At 41.2% G+C, this 21627-nt stretch overlaps 1 protein-coding gene across 1 annotated transcript in view; it reads left to right on the top strand.

The window, feature by feature from the left end:
- Positions 1-3254: 3254 nt before the first annotated feature.
- The window catches only part of USP14 (ubiquitin specific peptidase 14), a 58135-nt gene continuing 39762 nt past the window's right edge, over positions 3255-21627 (top strand). The window contains exons 1-3 of the mRNA XM_066247596.1: positions 3255-3745; positions 9923-10068; positions 14127-14159. Of these exons, the coding sequence (XP_066103693.1) occupies positions 3730-3745; positions 9923-10068; positions 14127-14159 (195 nt within the window). The 5' untranslated portion in view covers positions 3255-3729. The remainder of the gene's footprint in view (positions 3746-9922; positions 10069-14126; positions 14160-21627) is intronic.

The raw sequence follows: 21627 nt of genomic DNA on the forward strand, positions 1-21627 counted from the left end.
GAGCCATCCCCAGCGCCCGGGCCATCTTTGCTCCAATGGAGCCTTGGCTGCGGGAGGGAAAGAGAGAGACAGAGAGGAAGGAGTGGGGGGTGGAGAAGCAAATGGGCGCTTCTCCTATGTGCCCTGGCCGGGAATCGAACCCAGGTCCCCCGCACGCCAGGCTGACGCTCTACCGCTGAGCCAACCGGCCAGGGCCCAGGTCAATGTTTTATCCACTGTGCCACCACAGGTGAGGCAGGCTATAATTTTCCTTTTATAAGTGAAAAATCTAAGTAACCAGGAGTTTTGTCACTTGTTTTAGGATAACTTTCTAAGCTTGAACATTAAAAAGAGTCCAACATTTGCTTGGCAGAGACACCTGGTTTTCTACCAAAATACATTGTCTACCTTTCCCAATAGAGTTTAAGACACATTTCTCAGACTTCCATACAGCTAGGTCAGGAACAGTTTTCACTAATGAATTTTGCACATCCTTCCCATTCCTCTTGCTTAAAGGGAAATTGATACCCAGTAATTTTCCCCCGTCTATTTCTTCTTCCTGTGGGCTAAAACCTAGATAGTCCTGCAATCCATCTTCAACCAATTCCTTTAATGACTTGCTGCTCAAAAGGGTGGTTTCCTGAAAGCTTGTTAATATCTTAGAAATCATCCTGGAACTACTGATTCAAAATCTGCATTTTAATAAGGTCCCAGGTAATTCACATGCACATTAAACTTGAAAAGCACTGCTTTAGGAAATAAGAGAGGAACTTGATGGATGGAATATTGGCCTTTCAAAAACCTTATGAAGCAGAGCCATCGCTCTCCCTTCTTCATCTATAACTTGCTAGCAATTGAATGTCAAGGTCTATTGATTATTGCAGTATAGTGTTCGCCCTATGCCTCATCTGTTGACTGAAAACTAGGTTATGCATTCATTTAGAACAGGGGTCTCAAACTCAACTCAGCATGTGAGCCGCAGAGCAAGATCACAGCCATTCGGTGGGCTGCACTAGGTCTACAAAAGGCAACTGTTACGCAACACTTTTCTCACTGCAGTTGAAAACAAAAAAAAAATCAGTACAACAAGCACAATCGTACATGCAGTTTACTCAGTGTCACAAAACGACCAGAAACTGTAGTTCGCATCACAACTGCTGTTAACTAAGCTAATATCTAGCTAGGATGCTAGAGAAATGAAAAATACAAGTAGGCCCCTAGGCTTACTTAATTTTATCCAAAATATTTTGAACTTCGTGGATTAGTCTGCGGGCCGCACAAAATTGTTCGGCGGGCCGCATGCGGCCCGCAGGCCGCGAGTTTGAGACCCCTGATTTAGAAAATGCTCATTGAACATATTTTATAGGTAGAATACTGTTCCAGCCCATACATACACATACACACACACACCACACACACACACAAACACACAATTTGGGAATATAACGTACATAAAATATTATATATTTATACTTATTTAAATAGTTTGTAATATAAATAAATAATTAGGGAATAGATATCCCTAATTATTTAAGAGTGGGCTTTTCCCCTCCAAAGGTTTGTAATTTAGTAGAGGAAAAAAGACTCAGAAATACTAGATTTATAGGTGCTATATGTAGTAAATATTTGCTGGGGTTTTTTATACCTGTGGTAGAATTATGGTTTGCCAAAGATGAAGCCCATGTCCTAATCTCCTTGTAAAAAAATTTAAAATTATTTACTGATTTTAGAGAGAAAGGAACGGAGAGCAAGAGAAAGAGCAAGTGAACGAGCAAGAAATATTGATTACTGCTCTACCCATTTATGCATTAATTGGTTGTTTTTTGTACATGCCTTCACCCAGGATCAAACCCACAATGTTGGTGTAGGGATTGATGCTCTAACAACCATCAGGGCATGTCTTAATCTCCTGAACTTGTGAATGTGTTACTGTCTATATGCAAAGGGCCTTTTCAGATATTGTCAAGTTATGGATTTTAAGGTGAGAAGACTATCTTGGATTAGGAATATTTCAGTATTCCTAATAGATTCTTGCTTTTATGAGGGCAGGACCTTTGATTCATCTTTGTATCCACAGCTTCTATATTGAGTATCAATATATACTTGTGGAACAAGAGGAGCAAACAGCTACAATGTAATGCAACTTGATAGAAAAGGGTGATTACAGGAGTAGGCTTTAAGAATATATGGAAAAGATGTCTGACCAGGTGGTAGCACAGTGGATAAAGTGTCAGACTGGGATGCAGAGGACTCAGGTTCGAAACCACAAGGTTGCTGGGTTGAGCGCGGGCTTACCGGTCGCCAGCTTGAGCACAGGGGTGCTGGCTTGAGTGTGGGATCATAGACATGACCCCATGGTCACTGGCTTGAGCCCAAAGGTCACTGGCTTGAAGCCCAAAATCACTGGCTTGAACAAGGGGTCACTTGCTCTGCTGTAGACATCCCTGCCCTCAGGGCACATGTGAGAAAGTAGTCAATGAACAACTAAGGAGCTGCAACAAAGAATTGATGCTTCTCATCTCTCTCCCTTCCTGTCTATCCCCATCTGTCTTTCTATTTCTGTTATGAAAAAAGAATATATGAAAAAGAGCATTAAATGGAGACTTCAAAGTTGGATATAATTTCTGTTGATTCTGCTGAACAGATGAGGAAGGGGCATGCTAAGCAATAAACTAAATTCACTTTCTGATTTTTGGCCACATTTTTACACTTTATTTATTTATAAACATTCAGGTTAAGATATGTTCCTGTACATGCCCTGACCAGGGATTGAACCAACAACTTCTGTGCTCTGGACGATGCTCCAACCAACCAAGCCATCCATCCTACCAGGGCAAGAAGTCAACCTTAATCAGAAGATTCTACCTATTAGATACCTGTAGACCAGGGCTAGCAACATATGGTTGTAGGGCAAGATTGCTATCATCTACAACTCCCGCTGACATGAAGGCAGGCCAAGTAGGTCAATTTTCTTTCATGCTTCCTTTCAGTTACTAGCATCATTCCACATCCTCGCTTTGTCCCATCTGTCTTAAATTCAGATCCTGAAGTCCTCCAATGAGGCTAGAAGTTAGTTGCACCAAAGAGGGAGGGGTGTGCTGAAAACAAACTTGGTCATACAGTATTTATTTTTGCCACAAAAATTCTTAAGGGAAGGGCTAGACATTTTCATTAATGAAGAGACAGAGCAATTTGAGGGGTGGAGCAAGGGCTCTCTCTGCTGTGCTGCTTGCTACATTAACAACAAAATGTCCCCGGCTCGCACTGACCCACCCTTTTGAAAAAGGGAGAAAAGACTTTTAAAAAGACAGTCGCGAGAAGAGCAAGTTGCCAGTCCACCTGCGGCTCGGCTGGGCGGGGCCAGGCTCACGTGGTGGGTGGGCGCGGGGAGGTGGCACGCAGTGCGCAGGCGCCCACCTGTAGTGGCTCAGGGGCCGCGCGCCCACGCGCCGCGCCCGCCGTCTCGCGCGCCTCCGCCACGGCCCGCTTCCCTCCCACCTCCCTGGTCTCTCCACCGTCCAAGCCCCGCCTCGCCGCTCTGCTCCTGGCCTCCTCTAGCTCTGCGGGCTGACCGCGTGTTGCTGCGTCATCGCCAGTGGCCGGTTTGAATGAGGCTGTCGTCGCATCCGAGCTGCCGCCACCGCCGCGCCTCCGTCTCGGCTGCTGCCGCAGCTTTTTCCCGTCCGTGTCTCTTCGCCGCCCTTGCCAGGCCCAGGCTTCCTGCGCCGCCGCCTGCCCTCGCGCCCCGCCATGCCGCTCTACTCTGGTGAGCTCCCTCCTCGGCCCGCGTCCCGCAGCCTGCCCCGCGCTGGGCCTCAATGGAGGCCGGGCCGGCGGGCCGGCGCCCGGCCGAGTGCGGGGCGGCAGAGGGGACGGGGAGGCGTGGGCGGGGGACTGCGGCGCGGAGTGACCCCGGCCCCTTCGCTGTCCTTGCGGGTTCCGAGCCCTGCAGCGCGACGCGGTGCTGCGTGTGCGAGGCCGCCGGGTGGGTGGGGGTGGGAGCGGAGCGGAGATGGGGGCGGCGAGCGTCGGCCTCCGGGAGTGGTGACTCTGCAGAATGGTTCCCGTCGCTGCCCTCGGGTGCCGGGAGAGGTGAGGGTGTGTCCTGGGCCGCCCGGGACCTGGCTGCAGGTGTAGGGGGAGTTCCGGTGCTCCTCACTGCCACCTGGGGGAGGGAGCCGCTGGCCGGGAATCCTGCGGGGACGGAGGGACCGTGGAAGGAAGGTTACGGTACCCTTCATCGTCCACCGGCTTTCCCTCCGTAGCTTCCCTTAGCCCGCGCTGCCTTTGCCTCAGCCCCCCGTTCTCGCACCAGTTTTTTGTTTTATCCCAAGGCATATTGCAGCTGAATATTTTGCTTTCTTTTTATGTAATCAGACATTGTATTGGGCTTCTGTGTCCGAAGCGTAGCGTTAGCTTGTGAGGTAGATGCATACACACATCCGCGGGCATCGTTTCCTTTTGATTGGCGTTTGACGGGTTTTTTGCATGACCGCAGTCTAAGTAAGGGATTGCTCAGGGATCAAGGTTTTAGTTAATGAGCCTTCTTGTTTCCTATCTTGTTCAAAATGGCTCCTAGGATGTATGTGGTGCCTCCAGTTGGCTATGGATGTGGGATTCGTTGACCATACCTATTATAATTTCTTTATTGAAGATTAAGCATTTTCAAAGAATGATATGAAACAAAAGTAATGTTTAATTTGAAGGTGGAGTCTTGATGTTTTAGAATCTTGAATCAAGTGCTTTAATAGAGATTGCTCAACCTCATTCTATAATTATTAACAGTAGAACAATTACACAGTAATAGTAAAATAGTATTTGAAATATTCCATTTATGCAGTAGAGAACCGAGGGGACATTAAGTAATGGCAGTAAATCCCAGTGTAGGCTAGTACTTGAACACATAGGTAGACACACAACAAATGCAGTCCCTCTCTTTTGTTCTCCTAAAAAAACAAAAACAAAAAACCTTTATTTACCAAACTTTGTGTCTTAAAAATTGAATTCCTTCTTAAATATTTAATCAAATCTTTTCCTCATTTCCAGAATGTGGGAATTGAAGTAGATTTCTAAGGTTTCTTCTTTAGACAGCTATATATTGAGACTCTATTTTCAGATTCTACAAAAAGCCCCATTAAAACAACAGTTTAAGTACTGTTTCATAAGTTTTGGTAAAAATGTAAATATCCAGAATCTTAAATGGTTAAGGTAAGTGCCATAAAATTTAATGACCACCTGTGTGCCTGGCACAAAGCTAGTGTTTTTATACATGCTGCTTTGTTTTAATCTTCAGCATAATCCTGTGATACTGGTATAATTCTCCTTTATGGGTAAGTAAAAAAATTTAAGTAACTTGTCCATGTGACACAACTAAGTACATTTTAGGTAGGTTCCTCTTTGTTCTGATACTGTTTTGATTTAGTCCTGTGTTTTGCTTATACTATTTATTGTTCTGTTTTTAGCTTATCTCAGCGATTAAAGTTGTCCTTCAAAACCATTTTCCCTGCTGCTGCTAGAGTAATCTAATGTTCAAACCAGACCAAATTGGCCTTTATAAAAACCTTTCAGGGATTTTATGTTTTCTGTCACATGAAGCCTATATGTTTTAGCATAACTTATGTTATCTTCCTTGACTTGATCCTTGGTCAGTTTCCATTTTCAGCTGCTTCCTCTTCAGAATGGGAATTACTTATATCTTAGGGCACACCATGCTGCATTAGGTTTTTGAATGTTTTTATTTCTTTATTTTAAAATTTATTTATTTATTGCATGATTTATTAAATGATTGTTTTTAGAAAGCGAGAGTAAGGGGGAAAGAGACAAAAGAAACACCAGTTTGTTGTCCCACTTATTCATGCATTAATTGGTTGATTCTTTTTTTTTTTAATTTTTTTTTATTTATTGATTTTTTTTAATTCATTTTAGAGAGGAGAGGGAGAGACAGAGAGAGAGAGAGAGAGAGATAGAGAGAGAGAAGGGGGGAGGAGCTGGAAGCATCAACTCCCATATGTGCCTTGACCAGGCAAGCCCAGGGTTTCGAACCGGTGACCTCAGCATTTCCAGGTCGACGCTTTATCCACTGGGCCACCACAGGTCTGGCTGATTCTTTTTTTTAACAAAGAGAGAGAGAGAGTCAGAGAGAGGGATAGATGCAGACAGACAGGAAGGGAGAAAGAGGAGAAGCATCAATTCTTCGTTGCGGTACCTTAATTGTTCAATGATTGCTTTCTCATATGTGCCTTGGCAGGTGGGCTACAGCAGAGCAAGTGACCCCTTGCTCAAGCCAGCAACCTCTGGGTTTTGAACCTGGATCCTCTGTGTCTCAGTTCAACGCTCTGTCTACTGCACCACTGCTTGGTCAGGCAATTGGTTGATTCTTTTTTGTGCCTTGACTAGAGATCGAACCTGCAACTTTAGCATGTCAGGATGATGTTCTAACCGGCTGAGCTGCCCAGCCAGGCTTGAATGTTTTTCTTGTCTTTTCCAGTAATACTTTTATTGTTTTTTTTAAGTGAGAGGAGGGGAGGTAGAAAGACAGACTTCTGCATGCACCTTGACCGTGACAGAGATCCACCTGGCAGCCCCCATCTGGGCCGATGCTCGAATCAACCAAGCTATCCTCAGTGTCTGATGCTGACACTTAGACTAACCATGCTATCCTCATTGCCCAGGGCCCACACTGGAACCAGTCGAGCCACTGGCTGAAGGAGGGGAAGAGAGAGAGAAGGGGGAGAGGGAAGGGAAAGAGAAACAGTTGCTCGCTTCTCATGTGTGCCCTGACTGGAGATCAAACCTGGAACATCCATGGACAGACACTCGATGCACTGAGCCAACTGGCCAAGGCCACTTTTATTCTTTTTTGTCTTGCTAGCACCTATTTTTCTTTGAGTCTCAACCTGATAGTGATAACACAAAAGTTGTCACTTCCTATAGAGAATTCTTCCTTGCTGATGAAGCGTTCTTCTGTGCTCCTGTGGCATTTATAATATTTATATTGTATTATTTTAACCTTTTTTTCCCATTTTTTTTCCTTCTTTTTCCAGGTGAGAGGAGGGGAGATAGACTCCTGCATGTGCCCCTAACTGGAATCCACCCAGCAACTTTGCTGGGGCTGATGCTCTGCCCATCTGGGGCCATGCTTGCAACCAAGCTATTTTTAGTACCTGAGGCAGGGAGCTCCTCAGGCCATGGCTGCGGGAGAGGAAAAGAGAGGATGAGAAAGAGAGAGTGAGAAAGAGAAAGGAAAGGGGGAAGGGAGGAGAAGCAGATGATTGCTTTTCCTGTGTGGCCTGACCAGGAATCAAACCCAGGACATCCACATGCCTGGCTGATACTCTACCAATGAGCCAACTGGCCAGAGTCCCCATTTTTCCTTATTGGACTATAATTTCATTGAGCTCCCCTAATGCTTATTACTAGGCTTATATTGAAAGAATGCTGAGCATATTAATTGAACTGATGAAAGAATTGGAATTTGGAGTCAGGATCAGTTTTTCACATTCTGATTTTAACAGTTAAAATCAGACAGTCATTAATTGTGAAATGCTCATTTTGAATAAGTATAAATTTGTAATGGAAACAAACTATATATATATATATATTTTTTTTTTTTTTAATTTTTTTTTTTAACAGAGAGAGAGAAGGATAGATAGGGATAGAGAGACAGGAACGGAGATAGATGAGAAACATCAATCATCAGTTTTTCATGGCGACACCTTAGTTCATTGATTGCTTTCTCATATGTGCCTTGACCGTGGGCCTTCAGCAGACCGAGTAACCCCTTGCTCGAGCCAGCAACCTTGGGTCCAAGCTGGTGAGCTTTTGCTCAAACCAGATGAGCCCACGCTCAAGCTGGCAACCTTGAGGTCTCGAACCTAGGTCCTTCCGTATCCCAGTCTGACGCTCTGTCCACTGCGCCACCTCCTGGTCAGGCAACAAACTATATTTTTGAGTTTATTTTTACATAGGTATTTCAAAAATTAGCTATGTATAGGGCTAATTGAATGAACATTATGGACTGACTGAAATTTTTTTATTGTGGTAAAATATATGTAACAAAGTGTACTATTTTAATCATTTTTAAGTATACAGTTTTGACATTCATATTGTTACACAGTCATCATTGTCTACCTTCTGCACTTTTTTGTGTTTCTTAACTTAAACTGTTCCATTGAACAATAACTTCCCATTCCCATTTTCCCCATTCTACTTTCTGCCTCTGTGATTTTGACTACCCTAGGTACCTCATGTAAATAGAATCATCCAATATTTGTCCTTTTGTATCTGCCTTATTTTGCTAAGCATAATGTCTCCAAGGTTCATCCAATTCTGTACCATGTGTAAGAATTTCATTACTTTTTAAAGCTGAACAATATTCATTATACACACATGCCACATTTTGTTCATCCATTCATCTATTGATGGACACTTGGGTGCTCCCTTTTTTGACTATTGTGAATAATGCCATTATGAAATGGTATACAGTAAAGTTTGAGTCCCTGATTTATGTACTTTTGGGTTTAAGCCTAAAAGTAGATTTGCTGGATTATACAGTAATTCTGTGTTTAATTTTGTGAGGTACTATGTTTTCCACAATGGCTGCACCATTTTATAGTCCCATTAGCAATGCACAAGGGTTCCGATTTCACCACATCCTTAGTTTGTTTTTCTTTTTTTGAAATTGCCATTTGAATGACTGTGAAGTAGAATTTCTGTATTTCTATATATTTTTAGTGATTTAGTTGTATCTTTGAATTCTTTTTATATTTTTTTTTATTGTCTGATTTTAGAGCGAGAGGGGAAGGCAGAGGGGGAGAAAGACACATTGATTTGTTCTTCCACTTATTTATGCATTCATTGGTTGATTCTTATAAGTTCTTGACTGGGGATTGAACCTGTGACTGGCATATTGGGATGATGCTGAGCCAGATGAGCTACCTGGTCAGGGTCTATCTTTGAATTCCTTTTTTTTTTTTTTAGCAAGAGAGAAAGGGACAGAGAGACAGAAAAGGAGAGAGATAAGCATCAGCTCATAGTTGCAGTGCCTAAGTTGTTCATTGATTGCCTTCTCTTATGTGCTTTGATGGGGGGGGGGTGCTCTAGCTGAGCCAGCGACTCAAGCCAGCGACCATGGGGTCATGTCTATGATCCCATGCTCAAGCCTGTAGTCTTGGGGTTTCAAACCTGGGTCCTCAGCATCCTAGGCTGACACTTATCACTGCACCACTACCTGGATAGGCGAACTCCTAATATTTGACCACTTTGTAGTCAGGAATCACACATTAAAGTTTTTTTTTAAATTTATGTCTTTAGAGAGAGACAGAAACATTGATCTGTACCTGTATGTGTCCGGACCAGGGATCAAATCCATAACCGTTGCATATTAGAATGATGCTCCAACCAACTGCATTATCTGGCCAAGGCCACGAACCACACTTTTCAGTTCTAAGACTGCAGAATCTGTATTCTTTAACTTGTTTTAAATATTCTTTATTCTCCCAATTTTTTCAAGTTACCTTTCTTAAGTCTTTCTTCTCTATTCCAACAGTATGTAGATTTTAACGACTGCTTAATTAAACACATTTTTTGAATTCTTTGAACCTTATTCTGGGAAGTATTTCAGTGTGATCATATTTTGCAGATATTATTGATGTGAGATTCAGAAGACTTGAATATTTACTAACTAGTTTTTTTTTTTTACATTAATAAGGCAACCAACTGCTCTTAAAAGTTAGTTTCCTTATTTATCAAATGAGGACTTGGGTAAAATCCAGTTAAATTTTATTCAGGACCTACTGCACTCAGGTCACTCCTGCTTTGGTGTAGGCATTTGAACACAGAAAGATGAATGACATAGTTTGGCTTTCAAGAACTAGCCTGCTTATTAATCTGAAGTCTTGTTACTTTGTAAATGAAAAGAAATAAATGATGGGTTTGTTTGCAGTTACTGTGAAATGGGGAAAGGAGAAATTTGAAGGTGTGGAATTGAATACTGATGAACCCCCAATGGTGTTTAAGGCTCAGCTTTTTGCGCTGACTGGAGTCCAGCCGTCCAGACAGAAAGTTATGGTGAAAGGAGGAACATTGAAGGTAAAACTTAGTCTATATTTTCATTGTATACTATTATATAATTAGTGCGATGTAGCATTTCAGGTTTTTTTATTTGGTGAGAGTATATAGTTTTGGATTTAAAACTATTTTATTTATGTTAGTGTAAGGAGAAACATTGTAGCCTTTAAAAATTTTTTATTTATTTTTTATTAAGTGGGGAGGCAGAGAGACAGACTGTCACATGTGCCCTGACTAGGATCCACCCGGGAAGCCCCCTATGGGGTGATGCTCTGTCCATCTGGGACCGTTCCTCAGCAACAGCTATTTTAGTACCTGAGGCAAGGCCATGTTTCCATCCTCAGTGCCCAGGGCCAACTTGCTCGAATGAGCCAAGTTGGGAGGGGGAGAGAGAAAGAGAAGGGGGAGGGATGGAGAAGCAGATGGTCGCTTCTCCTGTGTGCCCTGACTGGAAATTGAACCTGGGACTTCCACACGCTGGGCTGATGCTTTACTGCTGAGCCAACTGGCTAGGGCCACATGGTAGCCATTTCAACAGTTTATTAAAAAAAAAAGTTTAGATTTTGTTTATTGATTTTTAGAGAGAGGAGAAAGAGAGAATGAAAGAGGGAGAGAGAGAAAGGGGGAACAGGCCACATCAACTCATAGTAGTTGCTTCCCATATGTGCCTTGACTGGGCAAGCCTAAGGTTTCGAACCAGTGACCTCGGTCTTTCAGGTCAGTACTTTATCCACTGTGCCAGCACAGGTAAGGCATTGCAGCCATTTTTCAAACATTATGTTATGAAAGCATCATTAAATTTTTTATATTCAAATGTACTGTATCAATGAATACTTCCCTGGGTCAGGTGAGTGGGGTACTTCAATTTATTTGTATTCTTTGAAATTTTCTTCCTAGGAGGGTGTGTTAAAAGTATTATATTTTTAGACTACTACAAAATCTATTTGTGTTTTCTTAGCAATTTTCTGTTACAGGGTGGAAAATTTTATTTCTGTTAAAAATATGGAACAGCCTGACCTGTGGTGGCGCAGTGGATAAAGCGTCGACCTAGAAATGCTGAGGTCGCCGGTTCGAAACCCTGGGCTTGCCTGGTCAAGGCACATATGGGAGTTGATGCTTCCTGCTCCTCCTCCCTTCTCTCTCTCTCTCTCCTTTCTAAAATGAATAAAAAAAAAAAAAAAAAAAAAAAAAAAAAAAAAAAAATATGGAACAGTATGGTAGATTTGCTTTTCACATATATAAAAAGACTACTACAAAATTTATTTTTATATATGCATTTGAATGTTAAAATTAAAAATATTTCAACATTTTTACCAAAGACCGGGTTCTGAATACTGGAAAACTGTTGATTATTTTCTGTGGCTTTTCTTGCATCCTATCCCTTAGGAAATAGCCCCCTTTCTCTTAAGAGTAATTGCTATTTAATACCTGTCTGGAGATGAGAGAAAAAATTTTTTGTTTAAAAAGAAAAGGAGCCTGACCAGGCGGTGGCACAGTGGATAGATCGTTGGACTGGGATGTGGAGGACCCAGGTTCGAGACCCCGAGGTCGCCAGCTTGAGTGCAGGCCCATCTGGTTTGAGCAAAGCTCACCAGCTTGGACCCAAGGTCGCTGGCTCGAGCAAGGGGTTACTCAGTCTGCTGTAGCCCCACAGTCAAGGCACACATGAGAAAGCAATCAATGAACAACTAAGGTGTCTCAATGTGAAAAACTGATGATTGATGCTTCTCATTTCTAAAAGGAACTGAATTTGTCCTTTAGTTCCTGTGGAATGATCACAGTGACTGTAGTTAAGAGTAAGCTTACAGCCCTGGCCGGATAGCTCAGTTGGTTAAAGCATTGTCCCAAAGCACTGAGGTTGCTGGTTTGATCTCCAGGGCACATAAATGAAGAGAATGATGTTTCTGTCTCTCTCTCTCTCTCTCTCCCTTCTTCTCTGACTAAAATCAATAAATAAACATAAAAGAAAAAATTAAAAAAATAAAAGTCAAAGTTTACTAGCATCATTGATGAAGGGCCACAAAAAAGATGCAAAGGTGTTTTTAAAAAGTAGTTCAAGAGTTGGATCTGAAATGCTAAAGAGCTATAGTTAAGTGTAGAGATAAGGGCTGGTTACCACTGTCAGCTGGGCAGTAAAACAGATGTTGATGAAGAAACATTATTTCCGTTCCAAGGTGCAGTATGAACTTTTAGTCATTGATAACCTAATATCTGCTGGGATGTGTACAGGCGTACTTAAAGATATATTGCAGGTTTGGTTCCAAACCACTGTAATAAAGTGAAGATCGCAATAATGTGCATATTGCAATAAAACATGTTACAAAAATATTTTGGTTTCCCAGTATATATAAAAGTTATGTTTATACTACATATATTGTAGTCTATTAAGTGCGCAATAGCATTATGTCTAAAAAAATGTATATACCTTAATTAAAAATACTTTATTACTAAGAAATGACCATTTTTTGATACTTCAGTGAGTTGTAATCTTTTTTGCTGGTGGAGGATCTTGTAAAATATGCAACAAAGCACAGTAAAGCAAAGCACAGTAAAATGAGGTATGCCTGTACTTGTGGTATATTATAGAGAATTATAGAAAAATGTTAATTAAATGAAACTAACTGCTAATAGCTGTTACTTATTGAATACTTATTTTGTGTCAGGCTTTATTTTCTTTTTATTCCCTACTGTGTGTATTTAAAAAATGATGAAAGTAAATGAATTTTATATATTTTATAAACGAGGAAACAGCATCAGAGAGTTTTTAAGTAAGGTACCAAAAAAGCATGTGATATACAAGTCAAGTAGATCTGGGTTTATTTCCCAGCTCTTGTGACTACAGTAGTACCCCTTAAACTGAGAAGGGTCTTTAGGGAGTTAATGTCCACTTTGAAGCAGGGTGTCCAGAGAGATAATTAGTGGCACCACCAAAGGGAAGCAGATCAAGTGCCTTGTACTTTCCGCAAAATGAAAGAAGTAATATAGAACTGACTTTATTTTGTGAAGGGAAAGGCTTAGCTTCAGTAAGACCAAAATATCTGTGGATGTATGATTGTATGGCATTAAGAAAAAAGATCTTGGTTTAATTGAACATATTGAAGTAACAGTATTTATTAATTTTCATAGATATGGAACTTAGTACTTGAGAAACATTTGTAGACGGGGCAAGCATTTTAAGAGTTAGTTTGCCTTGGGTAGTCTTGTTTACTCTTCTGGTATAACTTTTTTTTTTAATTTTTAAAAAAAAATTTTTTTTTTTGTATTTTTCTGAAGCTGGAAACGGGGAGAGACAGTCAGACAGACTCCCGCATGCGCCCGACCGGGATCCACCCGGCACGCCCACCAGGGGCAACACTCTGCCCACCAGGGGGCGATGCTCTGCCCCTCCGGGGGGTCACTGCCACGACCAGAGCCACTCTAGCGCCTGGGGCAGAGGCCAAGGAGCCATCCCCAGCGCCCGGGCCATCTTTGCTCCAATGGAGCCTTGGCTGCGGGAGGGGAAGAGAGAGACAGAGAGGAAGGAGGGTGGGTGGTGGAGAAGCAAATGGGCGCCTCTCCTATGTGCCCTGGCCGGGAATCGAACCCGGGTCCCCCGCACGCCAGGCCGACGCTCTACCGCTGAACCAACAGGCCAGGGCCTCTGGTATAATTTTTAATAGCACTTTCTCAAGAGTCTCCTGATTTGAATGATAAATTCTAAAATTACCCTAATTATGTAAATCATATTTCATGTTACTCTTCATTCTTGTCACCTAAGCCAGTTATTAGCTATCCTGATTTCAAATACGTAACGAAAATGCAAAAAATGGCATCTTTCATTTGTAATCAGTCAGATGTTTTTAGTACTTTTGGTGCTGTTAAGTTTACTGTGTTTTAGATTATGTCTTATGTGGTTTAAGCCTTTGATAGATTTCCTATCTTTAGGATTGTATATGTGTTTTTAAAAAATAGTTCTGATTATTGTAATTTAAATAAAATCTAACAAAAAATTCAATTTTGAAGTAGCTTAAAACTAGTTGATTATTAGATTATGCTATTTTACAGGGTGGTTAAATGTTTTTTATTTGTCTTTAAAACAGGATGATGATTGGGGGAACATCAACATAAAAAATGTAAGTATTATCCTATGAACACTTACTTTAATGAAGTTTCCTAATTATTACATCAAAATATAGTATATATATATTTTTTTTTTTTCTTCTTTTTTTTTTTTTTTGTATTTTTCTGAAGCTGGAAACGGGGAGAGACAGTCAGACAGATTCCCACATGCGCCTGACCGGGATCCACCCGGCATGCCCACCAGGGGCGACGCTCTGCCCCTCCGGGGCGTCGCTCTGCCGTGACCAGAGCCACTCTAGCACCTGGGGCAGAGACCAAGGAGCCATCCCCAGCGCCCAGGCCATCTTTGCTCCAATGGAGCCTTGGCTGCGGGAGGGGAAGAGAGAGACAGAGAGGAAGGAGGGGGGGGGTGGAGAAGCAAATGGGCGCCTCTCCTAGGTGCCCTGGGAATCAAACCCGGGCCCCCCGCACGCCAGGCCAACGCTCTACCGCTGAGCCAACCGGCCAGGGCAAAATATAGTATATTTTAAATGCCTTTTTTCCATGTGTATATCTAGTTGTTCCAGCATCATCTGTTGAAAATACTTTCTTTTTCTCATTGACTTCTGTTGGAGTCTTTCTTTTTCCCCTTCCCCTTCCCCTTCCCCATCCGTTTCCCCTTTCTTTCTTCCTCCCTTCTTCCTCCCTCCCTTCCAAGGGGAGAGGGGAGATAGTCTCCCACATGCACCCTGACCAGGATCCACTAAGCAATCTCTGTCTGGGCCAATGCTTGAATCAACGGAGCTGTCCTCAGCACCTGGGGCCTACACTTGAACCAGTCAAGCCACTGGCTGGGAGGGGAAGAGAAGCAGATGGTCACTTCTCATGTGTGCCCTGACTGGAGATTGAACCTGGGACATCCACATGCTGGGCTGATGCTCTATCTACTGAGCAGGCCAGGGCCAGGGTTTTCATTGAAAACCAATTGGAGCTCTATTTTGGACTCTTGTTTCATTGATGTATTTGATTAAACTTACACCACTACCACATGGTTTGATTACTAAAGCTTTATAACAGTGGTCCCCAACCCCCGGACCGGTACTGGTCCATGGGCCATTTGGTAGCGGTCTGCAGAGAAAGAATAAATAACTTACGTTATTTCCATTTTATTTATATTTAAGTCTGAACAATGTTTTTTTTTTTAAAAAAAAATGACCAGATTCCCTCTGTTATATCCGTCAGACTCACTCTTGATGCTTGTCTCGGTCATGTGATACATTTATCCGTCCCACCCTAAAGGCCAGTCTGTGAAAATATTTTCTGACATTAAAGCGGTCTGTGGCCCAAAAAAGGTTGGGGACCACTGCTTTATAAGTATTAAGATAGTGTAAGTTATCCTCAATGAGAGGAGGGGAGGCTGAGACAGGCTCTTGCATGTGCCCCAACCCGGATCCACCTGGCAAGCCCAGTAGGTGGTGATGCTCTGCCCATCTGGGGTTGCTCCATTGCTCAGCAACTGAGCTCTTTTTAGCTCCTGATGCAGAGGCGATGGAGCCATCTTCAGCACCTGGGGCCAGCTTGCTCCAGTCGAGCCATGGTTGCGGGTGGGGAAGAAAGAGAAAGAGGAGGGGGGAAGGGCAGAGAAACAGATAGTTGCTTTTCCTGTGTGCCCTGACTGGGAATTGAATCTGGGACATACACATGCTGGGCTGACACTACCACTGAGCCAACCAGCCAGGGCTTCTTTCTTATTTTTTAAATATTTTATTTATTGATTTTAGAGAGAGGAAGAAAGCATCAATTTGAAGTAGGTGCTTCTCATATGTGCCTTGTGCAGAGAAGCCTGAGGTTTTGAACCGACAACCTCAGCATTCCAGGTCAAGGCTCTATTCACTGCACCACCACAGGTCAGGCAAAAAATAATAGTATATTTTCATCCTATGACTTTACTAAATTCACTTACTAGGTCCAGTAGTTTTATTTTAGATTCTGTTGGGTTTTCTGTGTACATATCATGTTATCTGCAAATAGAGGCAGCTTTAGTTCTCCCTTTCCAATCTTTATGACTTCTATTTCTTTTTTATTGTATTCACTGGCATGTATAAGTATAATTAATTATATAAGGTCTACCGGAAAGTTCTGTTCGTTTTTGGAATAAAACAAAATACAAATTTTTCTTACCGTCAGTAAACTTTATTAAATAATTGCCATTATTATTAATGATTTCTTGCCAATGTGAGGGCAATTTGTATATCCCATTTTTGAAAAATATTTTATCTTTTGATGCGAAAAGTTGAACCAGTGTTTGTTTGATATCTTCTTCATTTTTGAATTTTTTGTCCTTCAAAAAATTTTGTAAGGACAAAAACAAGTGATAGTCGGAGGGTGCTAAGTCCGGGGAATATGGTAGATGCGACAGACATGCTTCTGTAGCATTTCTTCCTTGTTGAAATTCGCAAAAATTACAGTGGTGTAAATGAACTTTATCAGTAGCCATGGGTACACTATGGGCTTCACACATAAGACTAACATGAATCAAGTTTGTTTTAGTTAATTTGCTATGTCAGTATGTATACATTAAGTGATAAAAATAGAGAGGCACACATGCGCCAAATAAACGTGCCTACGTGTCGAAACTTGTGATAGAAACGGACAGAACTTTCCGGTAGACCTTATATATTGACCTTATACCCTGTGACTTGGCTGATTTTTTTGTGTTGTCTTAGGATAATGTAGGTATTTAATCATGTCATCTATGATTAAGAAGGTTTTATTTTTTTCAATTCTATGCTTTTTATTTATCTTTTTTTCCTGCTTTATTGCACTGGTTAGGATTTCAGCACAGTGTTGAGTAGAAGTGGCTGATAGTTGTCATCATTGCTTTTTTCTGATCTTAGAAGTTTCCAGTCTTAAGCTAGAGATTTTATTTACAGATGTTTATCATAGGTTGAGGAAGTTCTCTACCATTTCTAATTAGCTGACAGTTTTTAGCATGAATGGGGCTTGGATTTTGTTAAATAGTTTTTGTATATCTATTGAAATGATCATTTATTTTTTTATCCTTTAATATGTTAACTTGGTGAACTACACTGACATTTTTGAATAGTAAACTGACTTTTATTCTTGGGATAAACCCCTGTTATATATTATCCTTTTTATATAGTGCCAGATTCTATTTGATAGTATTTTATTAAGGATTTATGTGTCTTTTCATGAGGGATAGTGGTAATTTTCTTGAATTGTCTCTGTCTAGTTTTTCTTTTTTTAAAAAAAATTTTTATTGATTTTAATTTTTTGTGTTTACATAGATTTAAGTCTCCCACCGAATATCTCTCCTCCCTACCCCCGTGTTCCCCATGGCACTCCTCTTTGTCTAGTTTTGCTATAAGAGTAGTGTTGGCCTTATGACTTTGGAAGCATCTCTACCTCCCCTTGTTTCTGAAAGAGTTTGTCTTTTTCTTTTTTTTTTTATGAAATTCATTTATCTAGGTTTTTTGTTTTGTTTTGTTTGTTTTTTGGATTTTTTTTTTTTTTGACAAACAGAGTCAGAGGGATAGATAGGGGCAAGACGTACAGGAAGAAAAAGAAATGAGAAGCATCAGTTCTTCATTGAGGCACCTTAGTTGTTCATTGATTGCTTTCTCATGTGTGCCTTGACGCTCCAGCAGACTGAGTGACCCCTTGCTCGAGCCAGCGACCTTGGGCTCAAGCTGGTGACCTTCGGGTATTGAACCTGTGGGTCCTGGTGTCCCAGTCCAATGCCCTATCCACTGCACCACTGCCTGGTAGGCTCTTTATATGGGTTTTTAAAATTTTTTTAGCTTAGTTTTTTTTTTTTTTTTTTTATTCATTTTAGAGAGAAGAGGGAGAGACAGAGAGAGAGAGAGAGAGAGGAGAGACAGAGAGAGGAGAGACAGAGAGAGAGAAGGGGGGGAGGAGCTGGAAGCATCAACTCCCATATGTGCCTTGACCAGGCAAGCCCAGGGTTTCGAACCAGCGACCTCAGCATTTCCAGGTCTATGCTTTATCCACTGCGCCACCACAGGACAGGCCTCTTTATATGTTTTATAGGCCTCCAGTGAAGCCCTCTAGGTTTGGACCTTTATTTGTAGGGAGACTTTTAATTAAGAATTCTCTATTTTTATTATTTTTTTAAATAATTTTTAAAAATTGATTTTAGAGAGAAAGAAAGGACAGCAGTGAGAGGGAAAGACAGAAACATTCACTTATTGTTCCACTTAGTTGTGCATTCATTGGTTGTTTCCCATGTGTGCCCTGACCGGAAATGGAATTCACATCTCGTGGGTCTTTTGGGACACAACTCTGACTGAACTAACCAGTGATGGTCAAGAAGTTAGTGTCTAAAATAAATGTAGGACTATTCAGATATATGTATTTTTTACATCAGTTTTAGTAATATGTATTTTTTAAGGAGTTGGCCCTTAAATTTAAGTTGTCAGATTGATTGGTGTAGTATACCGTATTTCCCCATGTATAAGATGCTCCCATGTATAAAACGCACCTTAATTTTGAGGCCCAAAATTAAAAAATAGTATTACATGAAGTTATTGAACTCAAGTTTTATTCATCATAAAATTTATACAACTCATTATCACTGTCAAAACTCCCACTCATTAGCTTGTCCTCATCTGTGTCTGATGACAAATCACTGCCTTTAACAATGAGCGCAAAAATAAGCGCGAAAAAGCAGGAAATGCAAGTTAACCCCCCCTACAACCATTGTATAAGACACACCCAATTTTTAGACCCCAAGTTTTTTGGGGGTGCGTCTTATACATGGGGGAATATGGTACTTTTAAATTCTAGAATCTGTAGTGTTGTTTTTTTCTTGCTCTTTTAATTCCCCTGGGTGTTGGCGAATTTTGATTTTGTTTTTATAAAAATAATTTTTTTAAAATTTTATTTATTGATTTTAGAGAGAGAGGAAGGGAGAAAGAGACAGAAACATTGATCTGTTTCTGTATATGCCCTGACTAGTGATCAAACTTAACCTTTGCATCTCCGAAAAATGCTCTAACTGAGCTATTCATCGATTCTCATCCCCAAAGAATCAGCTTTTCTTGATTTATTCTTTTATTGATTTTCCCTCTTCATTCTTTTTACTTTGGTTTTGGTTTTAATATACAGTAGTACCTTGTGATACGAATTTAATTTGTTCTGTAACTGAGCTCGTAAGTCAGTCAACTTGTATATCAAACTGCCGTACTGGACCCGTGCGCCAACGCGCCAACTAGTGGCAGCTTCTGAATCATGACTCGTATCTCGGAATTTCGCTCAGATCTTGAACAAAAATACGGACCGAGTCGCAGCTCGTATCTTAAAAAATTCGTATGTTGGTCTGTTCGTATCTCAAGGTACCACTGTATATACTTTTTGTAGTTTCTTCTTTTTTGCCAGAGAGAGGTACAGATAGGGACAGAGGGGAAAGCTGAGAGATGAGAAGCATCAAGTCTTTGTTGCGGCACCTTAGTTTTCGTTGATTGCTTTCTCATATGTGCCTTGATGGGGGGAGGGGCTGAAGCAGAGCGAATGACCCCTTGCTCAAGCCAGTAACCTTTTGGTTCAAGCAAGCCACCATGGAGTCATTATGTTTCCACACTGTAGCCAGCAACCCTGTGCTCAAACGTGATGAACCCGTGCTCAAGCCAGTGACCTTGGGGTTTTGAACCTGTATCCTCTGTGTCCCAGTCTGACGCTCTATCCATTGCGCCATTGCCTAGTCAGGCTACACTTTTTCTACTTTAAGGTAGAAAGTTTATTAATTTTAGAAAGCTATTTTTGTTTTGTCTCTTTTGCCTGTTTTTCTTTTGTGTGCTTGCCTGCCTTATTTATTTTTTTATAATTCTATTTTTTTTCTTATTAATTTGGATTATAGTCATTTTATGGAAAAAAAAATTTTTTTTGTATTTTTTAAAAGTGAGAAAGGAGGCAGAGAGACAGACTCCTGCATATGCCCAGCTGGGATCCACCCATTCTAGTGCTTGAGGCATAGGCCATGGAGCCATCGTCAGTGCCCAGGCCAACTTTTCTGCAGTGGAGCCTTGGCTGTGGGAGAGGACGAGAGAAAGACACAGAGAAAGGAGAGGGGGAAGGGTGGAGAAGCAGATGGGCGCTTCTCCTATGTGCCCTGGCTGGGAATCGAACCTGGGACTTCCACACGCCGGGCTGACACTCTATTGCTGAGCCAACTAGCCAGGGCCTGTTTTACAGAATTTTTAAAGATTTATGTAGTTAGTGATATCAGTCCTTTCAACCTTTATGTCAGTTTAAAAAAATTTAGGCCCTGACCTGGTACTCCAGTTGGTTAGAGTGTTATCCAGATATGCCAAAATTGTGGGATTAATCCCTGGTCAGGACATGTACAAGAATCAATCAATGAATGCATAAATGGGTGGAGTAACAAATCGATGTTTCTTCTTCTCTAAAATCAATTTGAAAAATTAAAAAAAATTAACTTGGCAAGATTTTTTGATTCATATATATGTTTTTCTAATTGTTTTTTACATTAAACTTTAATTTGTAATTCATTTTTGGTGTGGCATGCTATGAGATAGTGAACTGGTAGTAATATTTTTTCTAAATTATTGACTTTACCTCAACATTCTTTATTTTTTCAATTTTTCTAATAATTATAAATGACATTATTTTGGTCTTTATTTTTTTCTAGGAATTTCTTTGCTATTGTCATGGGTATTTTCTATATGAATTAAAGATTTTCTGAAGTTTCAAAAGGAATTTTGTTAAATTTGGGTAATTTGGAATCATATCTTTATAGTAATTTTTCCAGTCCAGAAACTTGTCATGTCCTTCAATTTATTTAAAGTTTTACCATTTTCTTACTACATACTTCTTGTTATGTTTACTATAAGGTATTTGTTGATATTCTTTCATTTCTGTTATATTTTCTAACTGGCTGTTGTTAATACAGTCTTTAAATATTTGGTTTACCTGAGACAGTTGTTTCCTGAAAAAGTCTTGGGTGATGGCTTACTTAGTACTGCTCTGCCATTATCTTATAAAAAGTGTAAAGCCTGACCAGTTGGTGGTGCATTGGATAGAGCGTGGGCCTGGGACATAGATGACCCAGGTTTGAAACCTTGAGGTTGTTGACTTGAGTGTGGCCTTATCCAGCTTGAGTGTGGACTCACCAGCTTGAGCTCCAGGGTTGCTGGCTTGAGCATGGGATCCCTGGCTCAGCTGGAACACCCCCTACTCCCCCTCACCCCCGTCAAGGCCCATATGAGAAACCAATCAATGAACAACTAATGTGCCTCAACAAAGAATTGATGCTTCTTATCTCTCCTGTGTTATCTGTCTCTCCATCTGTCTGTCTGTCTCTTGCTTAAAAAAAAAATAGTTTCAGCCTGACCTGTGGTGGCGCAGTGGATAAAGCATCGACCTGGAAATGCTGAGGTTGCCGGTTCGAAACCCTGGGCTTGCCCGGTCAAGGCACATATGGGAGTTGATGCTTCCAGCTCCTTCTCTCCTCTCTCTCTCTGTCTCTCCCTCTCCTCTCTAAAA

The sequence above is a fragment of the Saccopteryx bilineata genome, chromosome 11, assembly GCF_036850765.1.
Source record: "Saccopteryx bilineata isolate mSacBil1 chromosome 11, mSacBil1_pri_phased_curated, whole genome shotgun sequence".
In the NCBI taxonomy this organism is placed as follows: Eukaryota; Metazoa; Chordata; class Mammalia; order Chiroptera; family Emballonuridae; genus Saccopteryx; species Saccopteryx bilineata.